Genomic DNA, 18,380 nt, shown 5'->3' on the forward strand with positions numbered 1-18,380 from the left:
TCAAATTCTACCAAAGAAGAAAGTAATAAGAAACATGATCTTAAAAATGTGTTTCTAATCAAGTGCCAATCAACTCAGATTTTGGTACCTAGTGTATTTTTGTATTATCTCAAGTTTTATTCTGTCAAATAGCAAATGAAGTATCCATCAAACCTGACCAACCATCCACCCACCCACTCACTAGTCTAAAAATATACACCAGTCCATCCTCACCATGTCTTAAAAAGGTCAATGCTTCATATCACTGGCAGATGGGCATGTAAACACTGGCATATGGGCATGTAAACATTGGCATATAGCCATGTAAACACTGGCATATGGACATGTAAACACTGGCATATGGGCATGTAAACGCTGGCAGATGGGCATGTAAACACTGGCAGAGAGGCATGTAAACACTGGCATATGGGCATGTAAACACTGGCATATGGGCATGTAAACACTGGCAGTGAAGCATGTAGGAAATGCATTTTTTCAACAAATGCTACCAGAACATCATGGCTACAAAGACTGAATGTCCAGCTGAACAATGAAATGAAATAATCTCATTGTCATTTTTTAAAATAAATGAATGGATTCTGATTATATATTTCATAATGAGATACTGAAATACATCAGTGGGAGAAAAATTATATCGTGGCTGTATCACTTTTAGAACTATGGTACTTTCTTTTCCTTTTTAGGAAATGTATCTTCCCTGATGTATGTTATTCAAATCTGTATTCCCATAGTTAGGTCTATTTAATTTTTCTTCTTCTGGTGCTCCTTTTCTCTTTCTCCCTCCACACATGTTGAAGTGATCTTACAATGTGTCAACTGTATACCCTCATGTGAAACCACTCAGGTGGCCTAGTGGTTAGAGCGTCCATTTCGGATGCGGGAGGTTGTGGGTTCGATCCCCCGCCGAGTCATACCAAAGATTACAAAAACGGTAATAACAGCTGCCTCGCTTGGCGCTCAGCATTAAGAGGTTAGTGCTAGTGTCTGCAGCATGATGCCCCAGTGGTATCACTATAAACTGTCACACTGCAGACGTCGTAGCAATATGACTGAATTTTTTGTTAAAGCTATGTTAAAAATCTAAATATCACACACACACACGTATACCCTCATGTACATCAATGCAATTAATGACGTGCAATTCAAAATTGCCTACAAACGAACTGCAAAAAGCAAAAAGTGCACTTCAAGTATTAACTTTTTAGAACACGTTTTGTACATGAATCAATGAAATACATTGACTTGTTGCTTTGTGTCATCCATACAAAACTGAATACCTGTAATGATCTATGAAGAATGGTACACATTTTTATTATGGTAATAACATTTTTAAGTGGCAATTTTAATTCACATCACAACTGTGTTTGAAAACAATGGATAAATTGGGAATTTAGCAGTGTTCATTGCAAAACCAAAATTAAGTGACAACTATATTGGATGCAACATCTGTTACTGAACTAGACAGTAAGTTTGCCAATGTCACACAAAAACTGACTGAATGTAGAAATAAACAAAATACAGAAAAAAATCATTACAAGTATTGCTCACAATCATTAAAAAAATTGTTTAAAGATGTTACACTCGGATGTCTGTCAAATATAGCCACCTTGCAAAGTTTCTACATTACCCAATCCCAACTGTATCAATTTGCCCCTGAAAAAAAAAAGTTTCTCCATTTTCGTACAAATATAGTCATGAAATTTGAAAAAAATACACAATCTGAACCAAGATATGTACAAGCTACATTTTCGAAATTTAGTGTAAAATTTAGGAGATTCTTTATATCTATGTATCAATGCAGCTGTTAACTGGCAATGAGTGGAGAAAATTCATGCGAAAAAAATTGACACTTTTAGCCTCTAAGGAAATATTTTACTCATGAAGTGGAAACATTTTGCATTGTCATTGGCTTTTCCACTAAGGACAATACAATGTTTTGCTTCATTTGTGAAATATGTCCATATATCTATACAAAAAAGAGAGATATCTTCTATGTATATTTTGCTGTGTATCTGCATGAAAGCATATTTGCTTTCGCACTACTTCTAAAGATAGTACAAAATTTAAACATGAACGCACATTTGCTTTTGCACTAAATCTAGAGACAGTACAAAATTTAAACATGCAAATCTACACACATGTGCAAATTAAAACACAAGATGAAATTTACATATGTTTTGAAATAAACACACATATGGGGATATTTTGCATATGTATGCATACAGGTGCATGTGAAGACTGGAAATCGTTCAAGGCTTTGTTTACTACACTGGTTGACATCACATCAGAATTAGCAGACTATCTAAAACTTATGAAGTGTATTAATTAAATGGTTTGTTTAATAGACACAATGTGCTTAAATACCACATATGGTTAAAACTGTGATCAAGAGCAAAGTTAATCCTTTTTTGTTTGCTTTTTTAACTATTACATTTTGGAAGAGCAAAGGGATGTTGTTGTAGTTGTAGGGTTTGACACCATTTTTCAGCACAAGATAGGCTATACATGGCGGCCAGTATAAATGGTGGAGGAAGAACTCAGGAAAACCCGGAAAAGAACCACGACCTATGTGAAGCTACTGGAAAGTTTTCTCATGCACCCCCACTGGCTGAGCCCAAGGCTCAAAACCATGCAGACAGAGGTGAGATGGCGGTAATCCGTAACGGTCAGTGCTTTAGACAAGGAAGAGCAATGTTACAGAAAAATAAGTTCAAACATTTAAACTAGGGTCAAACTGAAAGCATCACTGAGTGGTGTGTCAGTATTCCACACTGCCAATTTTTGCATCTTATTAGAGATAATCAAATTACAGATCCTTCTAAATGCTAAATAGGGATTCAGCGATAGACTGCAACCCAAAATTAGTGACATGATATTGGTAAGAGAGAAAAAAGAAAGAAAAAGAAAGTGACTTAAATCAAAGAAGAAATTAAGTCACTCCCATCCTTCTTTGTCTCTCTTGGCTTACCTAATAACCAGTGAGATATATACAAGCAGTAATTATAAAGAAGAACATGGCAAATTTATTAAGTTAGAGTGATATTTAAAATTTTCCCATTTACTGTTCCTGTTTGTACTGGAAACTGCTTTAGGTGACCTTTTGACAAAATCGTTCTTCACTGACTTGTCTTCTTATCTTGACCAACAAAAACAGCTAGAGAAAATGAACACAATATGTACCGAGTTTGTGCAGATTGTGCAGATTCAATGCAAAGTGTCACAGTAATTCTTAATAACAATATGCATCATTCAAACAAATGTCATTTTCATTTCCTTTCTTGTCATAAATGAAGTAGAAAAAACTGTGCAGGTTAGTTAGATATGGTAAAGATAGTCATTTTGGTTTCTTCTACTTCCTAAACTCATGTGTTAGTATATATGCACAATTGTATCTACTTAAGTGAGTTCATCATTCTACAGCTGTTTCACATGTACACAAGTATCAGGAGAGGTAACGCCCACTCCAACTTAAGTTAACAATTTTACACTGAGTAATTTGCAAACCGTGCAACATATTTTAACTGGAACAATGTATATGGGAACTGTAAGTGCTGAAGATAAAAAAAAAGTTGAAACAAATTCCTCCAAATAATGACATTTAATCTTCATATTACTTAAGTCCAACTCATAGAAATGTCATATCAAACTCCATGATATAATTTCCAAATATATTCACATCCATCATTTGCTGTTTAGACAGTACAAATTTAAAGACAAATGGATCCTGTTTTTCTGCAAAGAATATATTCTGAGTGCTGAAATTCTAATACAAAATCATAATGCACTTTTGCAGCTTATTAAAAAATACCTGTACAAATCATACTGCTATTAATTTATTGATCTTCTAAATACAATAAATGATAATAAAAAACGATAACAGTACTGGTCAGATCATACATATAGTTGAAAGACTGACTGAATAAATCATATGACAAAGCATATTACATATTCTGACATTGATAATAGTGTACTCAATTAGTCTTGACACTTCAATACTGACAACATTATTGCACTGGCTCACAATTAATGATAGTATGTGGTTAACATAGTATGTAACAAATAAACTCTTTTAAAAATGAGTACAAATGAAATGAAGGTGGATGGTTTAGGGCTTGTCAATATTAGCAAAAGTATAACTTCCACGAAAAAAACAAAGAAAGTGAAATTTAATACGCTGAACCATAAATGATTAATCTAAAGGCATAGTGATAAAAGCAAAGAACAAGATTGACGAGTTGGAAAGAAAATATGGAGAATAAAATCTCTTTGTTCCAAAAAGAAGGAAAGACTGATAATGATGGGTGACAGAGTATTCAATCTAACCCAGTCTCTTGCCTCTTGAAAAGATGGAATAATGTACCCTCTTTGATACATGCAATAATGTATTCCTCTGCTTCCTGCAGCTGACTTGCACACAAGATAACACCAAACTGGTGAACCACTCTTGAACAGTTCCCATATTTTATGGTCAGAATCCGCTCTCAGCGACAAGCCTGTTCAATAGTACCATTTATACTCTTTTAACATGGCAAAACGGCCAGGAAATTTATGCAGATTTTTTTTTATAGTTATCCTTTACAAGCACACATGTACTGAGGTTTACAGATGGAAATCTTATGAACATTTGTTGATCTAAAAATTCAAAACACTGACATTTTGTTCCAACATGCTGACAAAGTACCTAATTTAATCAAGACAAAGACTACCTAATTACCCTATTAATTAATTAATAATTACTGGCTATTATTACCATTTATAATATCAAGATTGTGAAAGCTAACAGCCTACAGCACAGTACATTTCAGCTCAAGTCAGCATGAAGTCTGTTCGCCATAAAGTTCAAATGGTTTGTTAACAACTGTTTTCTCTCTCTTCAATCATAAAATCTATTTTAAAGGGTAACAGAATATAATTAATCATATAATAGTTAACAATCTTGCTGCAAAAAACTAATATCATTGAATGTCCCCAGATTGCAAAAATCTGCTCAAAGACCAAACCAAGGATCAACAGAACATTCGTTAACAGTGTGAACAGAATGACCCCTTCTCAATAAGTCAATTGACTAGAATATTGAACCTGTCAGGAATGTTCCAGATCTGGACTGTAACCTTTAGCTGGAAGCACCAGTGCAGGAAGTTCCAGACCAGAATGCATAGATCAGGTGATCTGGTTCCCCAGTGTAAGGAGGTTGGACACCACAGAGTTGTTCAACATTATAAGAATTACTGGTATACTGCTGCAGAGCTGATCCTTCCATAAATGAATGTGTTCACTATGGCCTTCATTTCCAAAAGGTTGAGATGAAAAACTTTATCTTCTGGACACCAGTACTTTCACTAAGTGTGGTGCAGTATGACAACAGGTGAACCCCCAACTGTATGACCTGGTGTTCATAAAAACTATAATCTCCAGTTGGGGTTCCTAATAGCAATTCCTGCCATTAGGAACAGACCGTCCTACCACTAATGAAGGAATTATTGTTGTTGTAGTGGGTTTAATGTCATTTCTTGGCATAAGACAAGCTATACATGATGGCCATTAATAGCTGTCAAGGAAGAACCTGGAGAAAGCCTGGTACAAACCACCAACCCATGGGAAGCTACTGACAGCTTTTTCACATAGCCACATTAGCCAAGCTCAAGACCCAAACCCACAGGGACTGAGGAGAGATGGCTGCGATTGGTAAAGACAAGTGCTTCAGACCACTTGGCCACCCCACCCTGGGGTCCTGATGAATTAATTGCTTTGTCTCAAAATATTAACATGATGACAGAAATAGTATGGGGCCCCAAGTGGCCAAGTGGTCTAAAGTGCTCTCCATTACGGATCATTGCCATCTCACCTCTGCCTGTGTGGGTTTGAGTCTCGGATTTGGCCAATGTGGGTATGTGAGAAAGCTTGCCAGTAGCTTCTCATGGGTCAGTGGTTCTTTACGGGGTTTTCCCAAGTTCTTCCTCCACCATTAATACTGGCCGCCATGTATAGCCTATTGTGTGCTGAAAATTGGCATTAAACCCTACAACAACAACAATAAACAAAACATAAATGTGTATAAATTAATGATGCAGCATGTTAATAAATTGCTAAAAGATCGACTTTTACTAACCAGGTGTAGAAGCAATAAACCATGAATAACAACTTGCATCAACAACAGCGTCTTTTACCATGTGGTCTAAAATTGACCAAGTCTGAGAAAATGAAAAATTCGACAAAATATATGCAAAATTCCAGCAATATATAACACCTGTTTAGGAGTAAATATTAATCCAATTAAATCCAAACTTCTGTATTGATGGATTGAATTTAATAGATTTTGCTTGGATTGAGACGGCTCGCATCATGTTGTACAGAAGCAAAGCTAAGAAACTGGGAAGACCTAGTGGTTGCAAGGGGAGTAAAGGGGAAGAGTTATTGCCCTTTGTTGATATATGATTTAGCTAGAAAACGTAAATTTTCATCTTTTGTAGGGCTGCAGGAGGCAGCATGCTTATATCACAAATGTTATTGTGATAGGGTAATGTATTCAGAGTGTTGATGCAGAGACCAATTCAGAAAAACAAAAAGTATTTAAACTGAATAATTCCTATTAGAAAATGGTATATCAACACCACCCAATCATCTAATATGTGTATAAAGTTTTAAATAACCATCTTGAAATATTTTTGGAGAAATGAAAGTGTAAATGATTTATGGAATTATGAAACTGACATAAACTCTTAAAATACTGAAACTGAATAACTGTAAATGGAAAAAGGCACACCATATCTAATATGTACCAAAATTTCACAGATTTTGTCCAGCACATGAAAGTACAAATAATAGATACATGGATAGACATATGAACATAAAATAAAACCTAATGAATCTGAAAAGTGAATAGGAAAAATTGTTAGTTTAATATGTGAATCAAGTTTCATATCTTAAGCAATTTTAGATTTTGCTATACAACTGAAAGTATGAAGGACAGTGGTTGGATGAACAGACAATAATGTTAATTGAAACGGAACACCTTCAAATAACAAATTAGGCAAACCTACTCCATCTCTAAAAGAATTCTGGAATGTTTCCCTGGAAACAAGAGTAAGGATGGTGGATGAACAGACAAACAGGTCAAAGCGTTAAAAAATACTGAACCTAAAGAACAGTGAATAGAACTATGTACATCTAGATCATTATAAAATATTTGAACCAAGTTTCATAGAGACATCTAGAACTCTTTTGAAGCTATGCTCCAGAAACAAAAATGTGATAGACAGATGGACTGATAGATAGAGAGAAATCATTGCATTAAATTTTCTATCTCTATAAAAGAATGACACTGTGACTGCCTATACAGCATATACAATGAAGAACATTTTATGAACAAGACAATATTTTACTGGGAAATTAAATACTGATTGATTTTAGAAACTGTTTATTTATAATGAATCCATTTCAACTGGTACAACTCCTACTCCCACCCCACCTTCATGTGCACACATTGAAGCTATAAAGTTCCAGTTATCTGTCTCAGGATCATACATTTCCACTGAACTGAGATTGCTCACTCCATCGTAGCCACCAATTGCATACAATTTTCCATAAGTTGCAACCAGAGCAACTCTGCTCCTTTTTACATTCATTGGCTTCACATATATCCATGTATTGGTTGCTGGGTCATAGCGCTCAACACTGCGCAAGAAAACTGACCCATCATACCCTCCAGCTGCATATAAATGACCATTCAATGCTGCAACTCCAAGACGACATCGCTTGGACAGCATTGGTGCCAGGTGACGCCAGTTATTAGTGGAAACATTGTATGATTCAACCTGCAATGGAGATGTTAAAATGCACTGATTAATTGCTGGGCTTCTTTGATATGTGACAGATTGCTAATACATAAGTATTAAAAATAGGTTTCAAAAGGAATTGCTATTCAAAAGCTATGTAAACAATATTTAACAAAAATATATTATAGTTAGAATATTTTAAAGTTCGAACAACCCACAACAAAACTGGATGTTTTCTGTGTGTTTTTTTTTCGAATTGCGTACACCAGTTACACCACATAACGTTCCTTTCCTCGTCATAATTCAGCCATTCCCTGTCTTTTGTCCATTTCTTCTGAAATTTTCCATTACGCTTTTCCTTATCATAAGAATTATTCCTCATCATTCTCATTTAACTTTTGCTTTTTTTTCTGGTGGCTGAACACTTTCTATCAAAAGCCACATTTTGACTGTCTTATAAGGAGGGAGTTGTGCCTTGTTTTGAAATACGAGATGCTATAGTATAGCCAACGTGAATTATTTAAAGCAAGAAAAGGAATGGCACAGTGTCCTTGACATAACAAAGTCAGAGCAAGAAACACATTTCAAAACATGTGTCTTTGCCCCCTCCCATAATTAAATGGCCTCTCCCTAACAAAGATTTAACTTCAGCAGATGTTCTGCATGATCGAAGCAGTGGCTATTGTAATCACTGTTATAAAATATTAGTACCAGAAGATAGTGTTAGTTTTAGCTTGGAAAAGGTGCGTTCCCATCAAACGAAGCCATCTGACACTTGGTGCATTGTATTTAACAGCTCCAATTATGGTATCATAAGTCGTAAGTTTGGTAATTGTTCCTAATTAATGGAACCTCAATGTATTGTTGAAATTATTAATAAGGCAAAAATTTTAATCTTAGATGCCCATGCTCAGAGATTTTAATTCCTAACAAATGTACAGCATTCTGCTTGGATTTCTACATTACAATCCTCATACAGCAATTTTATGTTACAATTCTTGTATAGCATTTTGATGTCTTAATGCTCATATGGCATTTTTCGTCACAATTCTATATATTTTTTCTGTCATTGTCTCAGTGAATTCAATCAAATCACATACTAAAGAGAATTCTTGGTCTTACAGATTCTTATCACCTCCAAAACATGAATCCAAAATATTTCTATGGAGAACTTACTGAATCAAATATTGATAATCCATCATGTCCACCACAGGCATAGATTTCCCCATCAAGAACTGTAACTCCAGCTGCACTCCTATGCTTCAACATGCTGGATAAAATTGTCCATCTGTTGTTTATAAATCAAATAAAATGAAAAACATCATGAGCAAATTGTTTTCAGTCATCAGAACATGCAGAATATTAGCTTAAACTAAAATTCTGGTTTTTCTCCCTGGAGTTGTTTACCATCATGGACCTAATACATGATCTTCTCTTGCTTCAATATTTTTCTTCCCACCAATATGCTTTATGCCAGTGCCGATACACTTGTATGTTTTTCATTATCCTGTAAAAGTTATTTTGATAAACAAATATCCTATTACTTTACTCGACCCATTGGCGGTCAGGCAGAGTGATCTCCCCTAATATATATATATATATATATATATATATATATATATATATATATATATATATATATATATATATATATATATATATATATATATATATATAAAAGACTTGGTAGCAAGGCTCAAGGATATGTTAGTTATTACTGGAGTGGAAGGCAGGCTCACTATGGATATAACTACAGGGAGGCTGAGAGTGTATGTGTATTATGATTGGGTAAGTATTTTCGAAGAAACATTTTACCATAAAAAATTGGTTTCTTCTTTGAATACATTACCCAATCTTAATACCTTAGGAGAATAAGTAAGAGGAGGAAGGAGATAAAATCTCCAATCCCCTAAGGTATGAGAGACAGCATCTGTTGGTGCACGGCTTCAAAAGGGATAAAGTTTTCCCATTCAAATCCAGCGGAAGTCATGAAGCCACCACTTAAGAAGCTGTCTAATGACCTGTTGAGCTGTGTAAATAGGTCCTACCAGATCAAATTGGGTCCTCTGGGATGACAAATCTCTGAGATAAAAGCTAGAAAATGTTGACTCTGATCTCTATCACACAGCCTGAATGATGACAGAGAACAATTCCATTTGAATGCTAGGTTGGTGGCAACTGCCCTAACCTCATTATCCGAAATGTATCACAACATTCATTGAACCGGGGTTATTTCCCTGTGTGCTGAGCAAATAACCCTCTTGATCCAGGATAAGATATTCTGAGCTGATATATTGTCTTGAGAGATTGAAAAAGGTGTGATCTCCCTCTACGCACAGGTTCCGTTCAATTAAGTAAGCACTTTGAAGATATGACAAGATCTTGTAAGTGGCCTTCAGTTGAAGTGTCCAGATGAGAAAGGTTTCATGAGAAAAGACTGGTTACCTGTGGAAGGGTGATGGTTCTTTGTGATGAAAGAGAATGCCGTCATAAGAAAGACTGACCTATCTTGTCGAAACTGCAGGTAATTGGGGATCTGAGAACAGCGCAAGTATTTGATTAATTCTGGCTGCCATTGCTAAGGCCATGAAGAAGCTGGGCTTGTAGGAAAGGTGCACCAGAGATGCCGATGTAATTGGTTCAAAAGGGTTTTTGTGTGTGTGTGTGTGTGTGTGTGTATTTTTTAATGTAGCTTTAAAAAAAATTCAGTCATATCGCATTGATGTCTGCAGTGTGGCAGTTTCAAGTGATGTCTAGCACCGGGACATCATGCTGCAGACATGTAGCATGATGTCCCACCCAGTCACATTACCCTGACAACAGGCCGACCAGTCCTAACACTAACCTCTTAACGCTGAGCACCAAGCGAGGCAGCTGTTAGTACCATTTTTGTAAGTCTTAGGTATGACTCGGCTGGGAATCGAACCCACAACCTTCCGCATCCAAGGTGGACTCTCTAACCACTAGGCCACTGGAGCGGTTGTTCAGCCTGGTTAATACCCTAGATAGATTCCCCTTGATGCAGAGGGTTAATGTTAGGCCGTGTATACTCAAAATTGCAAGATCAGATACATCTTTGATTTGTCTGATATCTTCATGCCCATGATGACAAAAGGTGTCTGCTATCGTCGAGCGATAGCCTTTGATCGTACTCAGAGCTAATTTTCTCTCTTTGAAGAGCCAGAGAATGAAATTAGCTATCTGCTATATCGATGCCTGGAGAGGTAAGATATGTTTGTTGTGCACCAGTGCCATTTGCTTTCATATGCTTTAAAATGGAGGGCTATTGTGCCTGAGTGATTCTCTCCACTACTGGTTGCGAGAATTGTTTGTGTCTAAGAGACTGTTTGATGTGAGCCAGACATGCAGGTATAGGGATGAACAACTGCCATGCTGGTTGTTTGAGTAGACGAGACCCAAATCTTCCACAGGGTTTCTGATGCCAGATTGATGTGGTCATCGATCCACAACTTCTCCTATCTGAGAGTGATGACATGAGGTCACAGACTGATTCCCTTGTTTGCTGTATCACTTGGAATCAGAAGTGCGACCCTGCCATAACGTGCCCCATGATAACGTGAATTTGGACATAACACGTTCATGGCATGGCTCCCGAAATTTTGTATGTCATTTGCACATGAAAAAATATTTTTTGATCTAAGTACACGAAATAGTGTATAAGAAATTTATTATAATTTTGGGAAAGAGTTCACATATGAATTTATATATAATATGATCGTGGCATGGTTCCTGAAATTTTATAAATACATGTACATGTATTTTTCTCATACTTGGAAATAATATATTTTTTTTAAGTACAAGAAATAGTGTGTAAAACATTTATTATCATTTTTAGGAAGAATTCACGTATGAATTTAAATATAATACAATCGTGGCATAGCTTCTGAAATTTAACAATTTCACCAGGTTCTTGAAGTGTTATGCCAAAATAAACATTATCAAAGATGTTACTTATTACTGATCCATGAGTAAAGCCAGTAAGTCATCTTTGTGATTGTCCTCAATTAATTTTGTATACAATCGTTGCTCAAACAATAGCCAACATGTGTTTCTTCTTTAACTGCATACATAACCAAGCAGTATACAATGTGGTGGTTGATAAAAGATTCTCAGAATTTAATAAACATAAAAAATGAAAGCCGCCAACATGTTTGCTAGGCTTGGCAGTGTTATTAGACACAATAAGTTGACCAGTAAATAATGTCCGCTTTATTAGCTGATGATTGAATCGGTATGAAATTGTACATGCGTTCAGCTTAAAATTTCTTTTATAAAAGTGACTCATGACCATTGCAGGCCTACTGCACTTAGTTCTCTGGTTTTACATGGGTTTGGTGTTTGTTTATGAACTCGTTATTAATTTCCTATTTTTTAAAAAATATTTTATTGTTTTGGAAGAACAAGTTCACAAATGCAAGTCATTCTCTGCACTTTGCGCATTGATTAGTATAGTAGTTTTCAAATGTTTCTTTCGATATTCAAAAATCAGAAGTAAACATTATATGCATACTGAAAGCATGTGTTGATTGTTAATTATGCTTGCTGTATTTGTTTAAATGAATAAGCGTACAAGCATTAATTATTTGAAATTTGCAATGGATAAATGTAAACGAAAACCATTATGAGAAAATCTTAGCAGTATGAAATTTGTACAGACACTGTTCATGGACCCTGGAATCGTAAACGTGCTTCGTTTTTCTTAACCTAATTTTGCTGTTAATTTTTCCCACTGAATTCAGACAGAGTCCATGTAACACACTGAGACTTACATGGCGAAGAGTGATGTGGTCTATTGCTCAGTTAACACATGGAACGCCCTGAATAAGAAACCAAGACTTCAAGAAAGTCGCCGAGTAAAAGGGCTCTTCTCGTGGCAGAGAAATTGCGAGGCGACATCTGTTGAGGTTCTACTCCTAGTATCATGCCAAACAAGTGTTATGAGGTGGTACGAGTTAGACTGGTCCATGCACATGTCTGTAAAAGTTGTGTTCGACATACTGCAAACTCTGGCTGCTTTTGATTGAGCTTGTAATATTGATGATTGGCCATTCATGATCCCTAGCATATGGCCTAGGCCAGTCACAACAGAAATAGGCCATCTGAGTGAGGAAGATGTCGTTAGGATCATCAGCTAGGACAGGTTATGGTATATTTTATCCATGTAACCTGTCCGTATGTCTGCTGAATGAGAGAGAATTTGGCTGTTTTTTTTAGCTCTGTCCCATTTTGAAGGAGGAATCATGTCAGACCCCAGATGAAACCTTACCCAGTATTTGCCATTTACATTACTAGTTTCATGACAACGTCGGAGATCCAATAGTCATGTGATATTAGAGCAAACACCTAATGTAGTTGTACAAAAATTCTAATATATTAAATGAAAGTCTGATACCTTTTGTAAAAAGCAGAACGAACATATAATTCTCAAAATATTTATTTCAAGAACTACCAGACACTTGTCGCTGTAGCCGCAATCTGGACAGTCATATTCATCAAGCATATATGTCAACCCTGTTAGTCATGTGATACAAAAAACCCAGTGTAGTTGTTTTCAGAATAAATATATAAAGAATTTTTTTCTCTTTTTCTTTTTTTGTTCTTTATTATTACAAACAGTATATGACTTTCATTTATTATTTTTTTCTACAACATCTGAAACGGGTTATTATTGATATCACGTGACTACCGGAACTACGATGTCATGAACATGTGGGTTGCGAAATTTGTGTACTCGTGCAATTAGGCCTAGCAGTGCAAATCATGATTACCAGGTCAAATTTCATCAACGCCATAGTTTCATCTCGTCTTTTCAAAAGATTAAAGACATAACGATGTAAAATTTCTCAGAAAATATATCATTTTCATATCGATTTCAAGCGGATATGACACAATGTAACATCATTTAAGTTTGCTAGGACATCTGATAAGCGACACTGCTTTGTCAACACCATGTTGGCTTCTAGTGATGATAGACTGGCTTTTAACTTTACATTTAAGAAAGGATGCAGATATCGCGCTGTCTGTGCAACAACCAGTACACTAGCCGAATCTAATACACTGAAATGTTTGAATTAGTTCGACAAATATGTTTATGACAAGCACCTAAATGATCCATTCTGCAATCTCCAAATATTCTGGTCAGAACTCGATAAATTTAACTCATGATCAGTTCAGTTATGACTCAATTACATAACTGTTTCTGGCGTCAAGTGTTGGCGGAAAATTCCCGGGTTATTCCCAACTTTCATCCATATTTGCAAACTTCAAGGATTTTTCACGGTTGGGAAAATGTATAATTTCACCCAACTTTTTCCCCGATTTCCCAATAGCGTGGGAACCCTGTATAAAGTTACCAATTTTCCGGTAGCGTATAAAGTTATGCAGATACACAGGACTCAACGGTCACCTATATAAACATGCAGGAGGTGACTGAATGAACCATGTATAGTGCGCTGACATGTAATTGTCTGAATAGAATGGTATAAATAAGAATACAGTAGTCCCACTCTTACAAGGCCACCCCTATTGCAGCAGGGAAGTGGCCTTATAATGAGGGTGGCCTTTCGGATTACATGTACTTACTCTTCTGTATGGATTAAAATTTGAGTCTTTCTCTGCTTTATGGAATAAATGTGGCTTCTTGTGAGGCATAAATGATATAATATTAACCTTAATGGTACATGTACTTTAGTCAACACTTCTTTCAGTAATGAAAACCTGACATTGGGAAACAGAAATCGGATTACTTAACACATGTATAAAATACTGGTTCTGGATACATATTAAAATAAAATGCGTCTGCTTGTGAGGGGTAAATTTTATATTAATAAACTAATATGCTGACCACTGGTTGCGTTAGCCGGTGGCCTTTCAAGAGGGGTACTTTTGAACACAAAATCGTCAGTGCCAACGGATTCAGGACGTAAGAGGCTGGTGGCCGCTGGTCAGGGGGAGGGGCATTCAAGAGGGGGACTACTATATACCAGTACTTACATAACACATAAACAACCTTTACAAAGAATGGAGTAAAGGCACCGTTTTGAGATATACCCAGTAGGTACGACAAAACCCATTTTGAGGCAATACTTGTAGTGATAATAGACCCAGAGACCGCCCGTACAAGTAATTACACTAAAATGGCACCTGGACGCTTTGAAAGCCTTGGACAAAAGACTTGCTAATATGTACCCGTTAGTAAAGAATTACACATATATAGGAGTTATACAAGCACATAAAATTAAGTATAGCATGAACGGACTGCGAAGTCACTTAGGCTCCATGTGCAAGAACCCACTGTGTGACAATGACAAAGTATGACTAATCTGTAAAGGCAGAACTCTGTTGTGAGAGAAGGAGAGAAAAAGTTGGAAATATAGATGGATTATACTTTCCTTAGAAGTAAAAAAACTCGTCCAGCTTGAAGTGACATATCTTCCACGTAGCTTTGGCTTTGAGAGGTCTCTCATGACAAGAACGTGCTTCTTGACATGAGCAGAAGTAATAACTGGTATATTGTTCTGCCTTGCCACCAAGTCTTAGATGTAAGGGGAGATCACTCTGCCCAACCACCAAAAAAATGGGTCAACAGACAACTTTTAGCTCCCTTGAGCTACAAGTAGTATCAGGGAAGGCTGGCTTTGCAGGGGTAGTGGTAGTTCTCCTAAGGTATTATGATTGGGTAATGTATTTGAAGAAGAAACATATATTGTTCATAATGTTATATTAGTTATACTGACATTATTATTTCAAAATAGGTAACTATCTTCATATTTGAAGAATTTGTCCTTTGTAGTTAATTTATGAATCAGGAAGTTTTTAGAACTTTTTCTACATCCACTAATTAACTTTTTGTTTCATGTTTTCTTTTCTTTGCAAAAGGTCCTTTAACTCATTCGACCCCAGAAAGTTTTTGTCGTTTTCGCATGAAATGCACGTAGGAAAGACATTCAGGGGGCTATTTCTGAATACATCGTAATACATTGGCTTTCAACAGAATTTCCATGAGACTAATGCCTAGTTGTCTTAGAAACATCATTTTCCATTGGTTATTTTGCTTGCACATGAGCAGAAGGGTAAAAGTTGGAGTTCTTTTTTTTTTGCTTAATGGACCAATCATTTTCGTATGGAGACCGCTCATTATTCCAAATGCCCATCTTATCCTTGTTTTTGCAAAGGTTCACCTGTCTGTGTGCAACTCAGACCTGTCTGCCTTAGATCTTTGGCCAAAAGGTCTAAAATCCGAACACAAAATTGCATTCCGACCACGAGTGAATTTTGGGTGAGAAAAAAAATGGGTCCAAAAAATGTGGTTTTTTGTAGTGCAACTAGAACTTCCAGATTATTTGGTATCATTTTAGAGCTATATATGTCAGCTTTTTTGTAATACCACCCACGTTGGTGTATCTTAAATGACCTTGATGCTACAGAGCTTGGAAATAGGGTACAACCTCATCACGCCTACAGGTGGGATTGGGGCCGAATGAGTTAAGCCATGAACAGGACCATTAGTGTGTTAATAACTGGTTGTCATATAGGGTGCCTAATTACTTCATAATCATCAGCACTGCAGGACATTCCATTATGGAGTTTGACTTTAATCTTACATTAAGAGATAAAGACTTCTACAATTTATCCTGAAAAACTAGTGTGAGCTTCATGATATATAGAATATTATGTATTATATGTACTTTCCTTTATATTTTATTGATTTATTTCATTTTTGTGATGATAACGCAATTTTCTAACAAACATTATGAGGCTACCTACTGTTTAGTTATCCCAATGCTATAGAAAGTTCTAGCAGAGATCATTTAATGTATCAATAATGTCGACCTACATTTTTTGTACAACCAAATGTTATGTTGTTGTTGTTGTTGTTGTAGGGTTTAACGCCATTTTTTTGCACACGATAGGCGATACATGGTGGCCAGTATTAATGGTGGAGAACAACCCAGGAAAACCCCAGAAAGAACCAACGACCCATGAGAAACTACTGGCACCAAATGTTATGTACATCTATATCATGTATTTATCTTTTGTCCATGATTGTAGAATGTAAAGGTCATTTGTAAACATATTACATAGCTAACTTTTGTTCATGGCTGTAAATTATACCTAATGATAATAATCATTTGTAAACATGTTCACTAGGATTTGAGTCCAGGATCTTGGTTGTTCTACTCAGAAATTCTATTGTCTAGCCTTAATTAGTATATTTAGAATGTTCTATAAATTGTGCATGTTTACAAATTTGATGGAAAAATGACAAACCTCCTGGTGGTGCCCCAAGTGACCTTGTGGTCTAAAGAGCTCACTATTACGGATCACTGCCTCTCACCTCTGTTTGCATGGGTTCAAGTTTCAAGTCTCAGGCTCAGCCAATATGGGTATGTGAGAAAGTTTGCCAGTAGCTTCTCGTGGGTTGGTGGTTCTTTCCAGGGTTTTCCTGGGTTCTTCCTCCACCACTGATACTGGCCGCCATGTATAGCCTACCATGTGCTGAAAAATGGTGTTAAATCCTACAACAACAACAACACATCCAGGTAATCTTATTGTGTCTTATGTTTTAAATAAGGTTGTTTACATCAAAATTATTCATTCCTATCTTAATATCAGTCTTTGAGGAATCAATTTTAAATGTGTTCAGATATAATTTGAGAGGAATTATTTAAACTATTCATTGGAATTACAAGCTGCTAAGTGACAGTTTGACTAAAACACTATTTGGGATTATATCATTTTGATACATCAAACATTTGATATACCAGTATATTCAAGATGATTGGCACATCAGCACATTCAAGATTGGAATTCATTCAGAACAGCACTGGAATTCATTTGGAACACTAAATTTTGGAACTGAGATAAAACTTAAGGATTATTTGTGATTTAATTCACAACATTGTAAGCTTCTCTTAAATATTTGCTTTGGAACTTAAAGAATTAAATTATTTTTTTAATTTTACAAGAATTGTTGGTTTTGCTTTTTTTTCTGTTATTCAGATTAACACAAGACTCTAAAATGATATGAAAGCATTATCTGATGCTAACATTTTATAATTCTGGGAAGGGCTTTCAAAGATGTAAGTTCCAAAGTGAATGAAGAAAACTTTAAAATAATACCATCCAAATATGTTGAAACAATTTAAATATATTTTGGACCCTTCTCATCCCATTCAATCCCATCAATTAAAATGCAACCAATCCTCAGTTTCTTCACCTTGAAACACACTCAAAGAAAAGTGTCAGCTAACCTCAAGAGCAACTTCCCTGGCAATCCACTATGCTACATATTATCCTTCTGACCTTGACCTTGGGGTATTAATCCCAAATCTGTTACATTTATGATGCATCCTCGTGCCATCACATATTTAAATTTTGGCAAAATAATTATTATAAGATGCTTTTTCTATTACAATGTTTTTTTTATATTTGACCTCTGAGCCCCCCCCCCATTGGAGGGGTCCTCCAAAAAATATACCCCTCTGCAATTTTGTATATTTGACCTCTAAGCCCCTCCCCTCGACTACATGGAGGAGTCCCAAAAAGGTATACCCCTGTTGCAAATGTTATCAAAAGAGCAAA

The 18,380-nt window shown here is 36.0% G+C and overlaps 1 protein-coding gene across 1 annotated transcript in view; it reads right to left on the reverse strand.

Annotated features, from left to right (window-relative positions):
- Positions 1-3,583: 3,583 nt before the first annotated feature.
- LOC149791755 (kelch-like protein 18) overlaps positions 3,584-18,380 on the reverse strand; it is a 54,250-nt gene continuing 39,453 nt past the window's right edge. Inside the window, exons 10-11 of the mRNA XM_089970257.1 lie at positions 8,952-9,063; positions 3,584-7,814 (exon numbers count right to left, since the gene is read on the reverse strand). Of these exons, the coding sequence (XP_089826383.1) occupies positions 7,422-7,814; positions 8,952-9,063 (505 nt within the window). The 3' untranslated portion in view covers positions 3,584-7,421. The remainder of the gene's footprint in view (positions 7,815-8,951; positions 9,064-18,380) is intronic.

Source organism: Sinohyriopsis cumingii, chromosome 9, assembly GCF_028554795.1.
Source record: "Sinohyriopsis cumingii isolate HCF-2022 chromosome 9, ASM2855479v2, whole genome shotgun sequence".
Classification (NCBI taxonomy): domain Eukaryota; kingdom Metazoa; phylum Mollusca; class Bivalvia; order Unionida; family Unionidae; genus Sinohyriopsis; species Sinohyriopsis cumingii.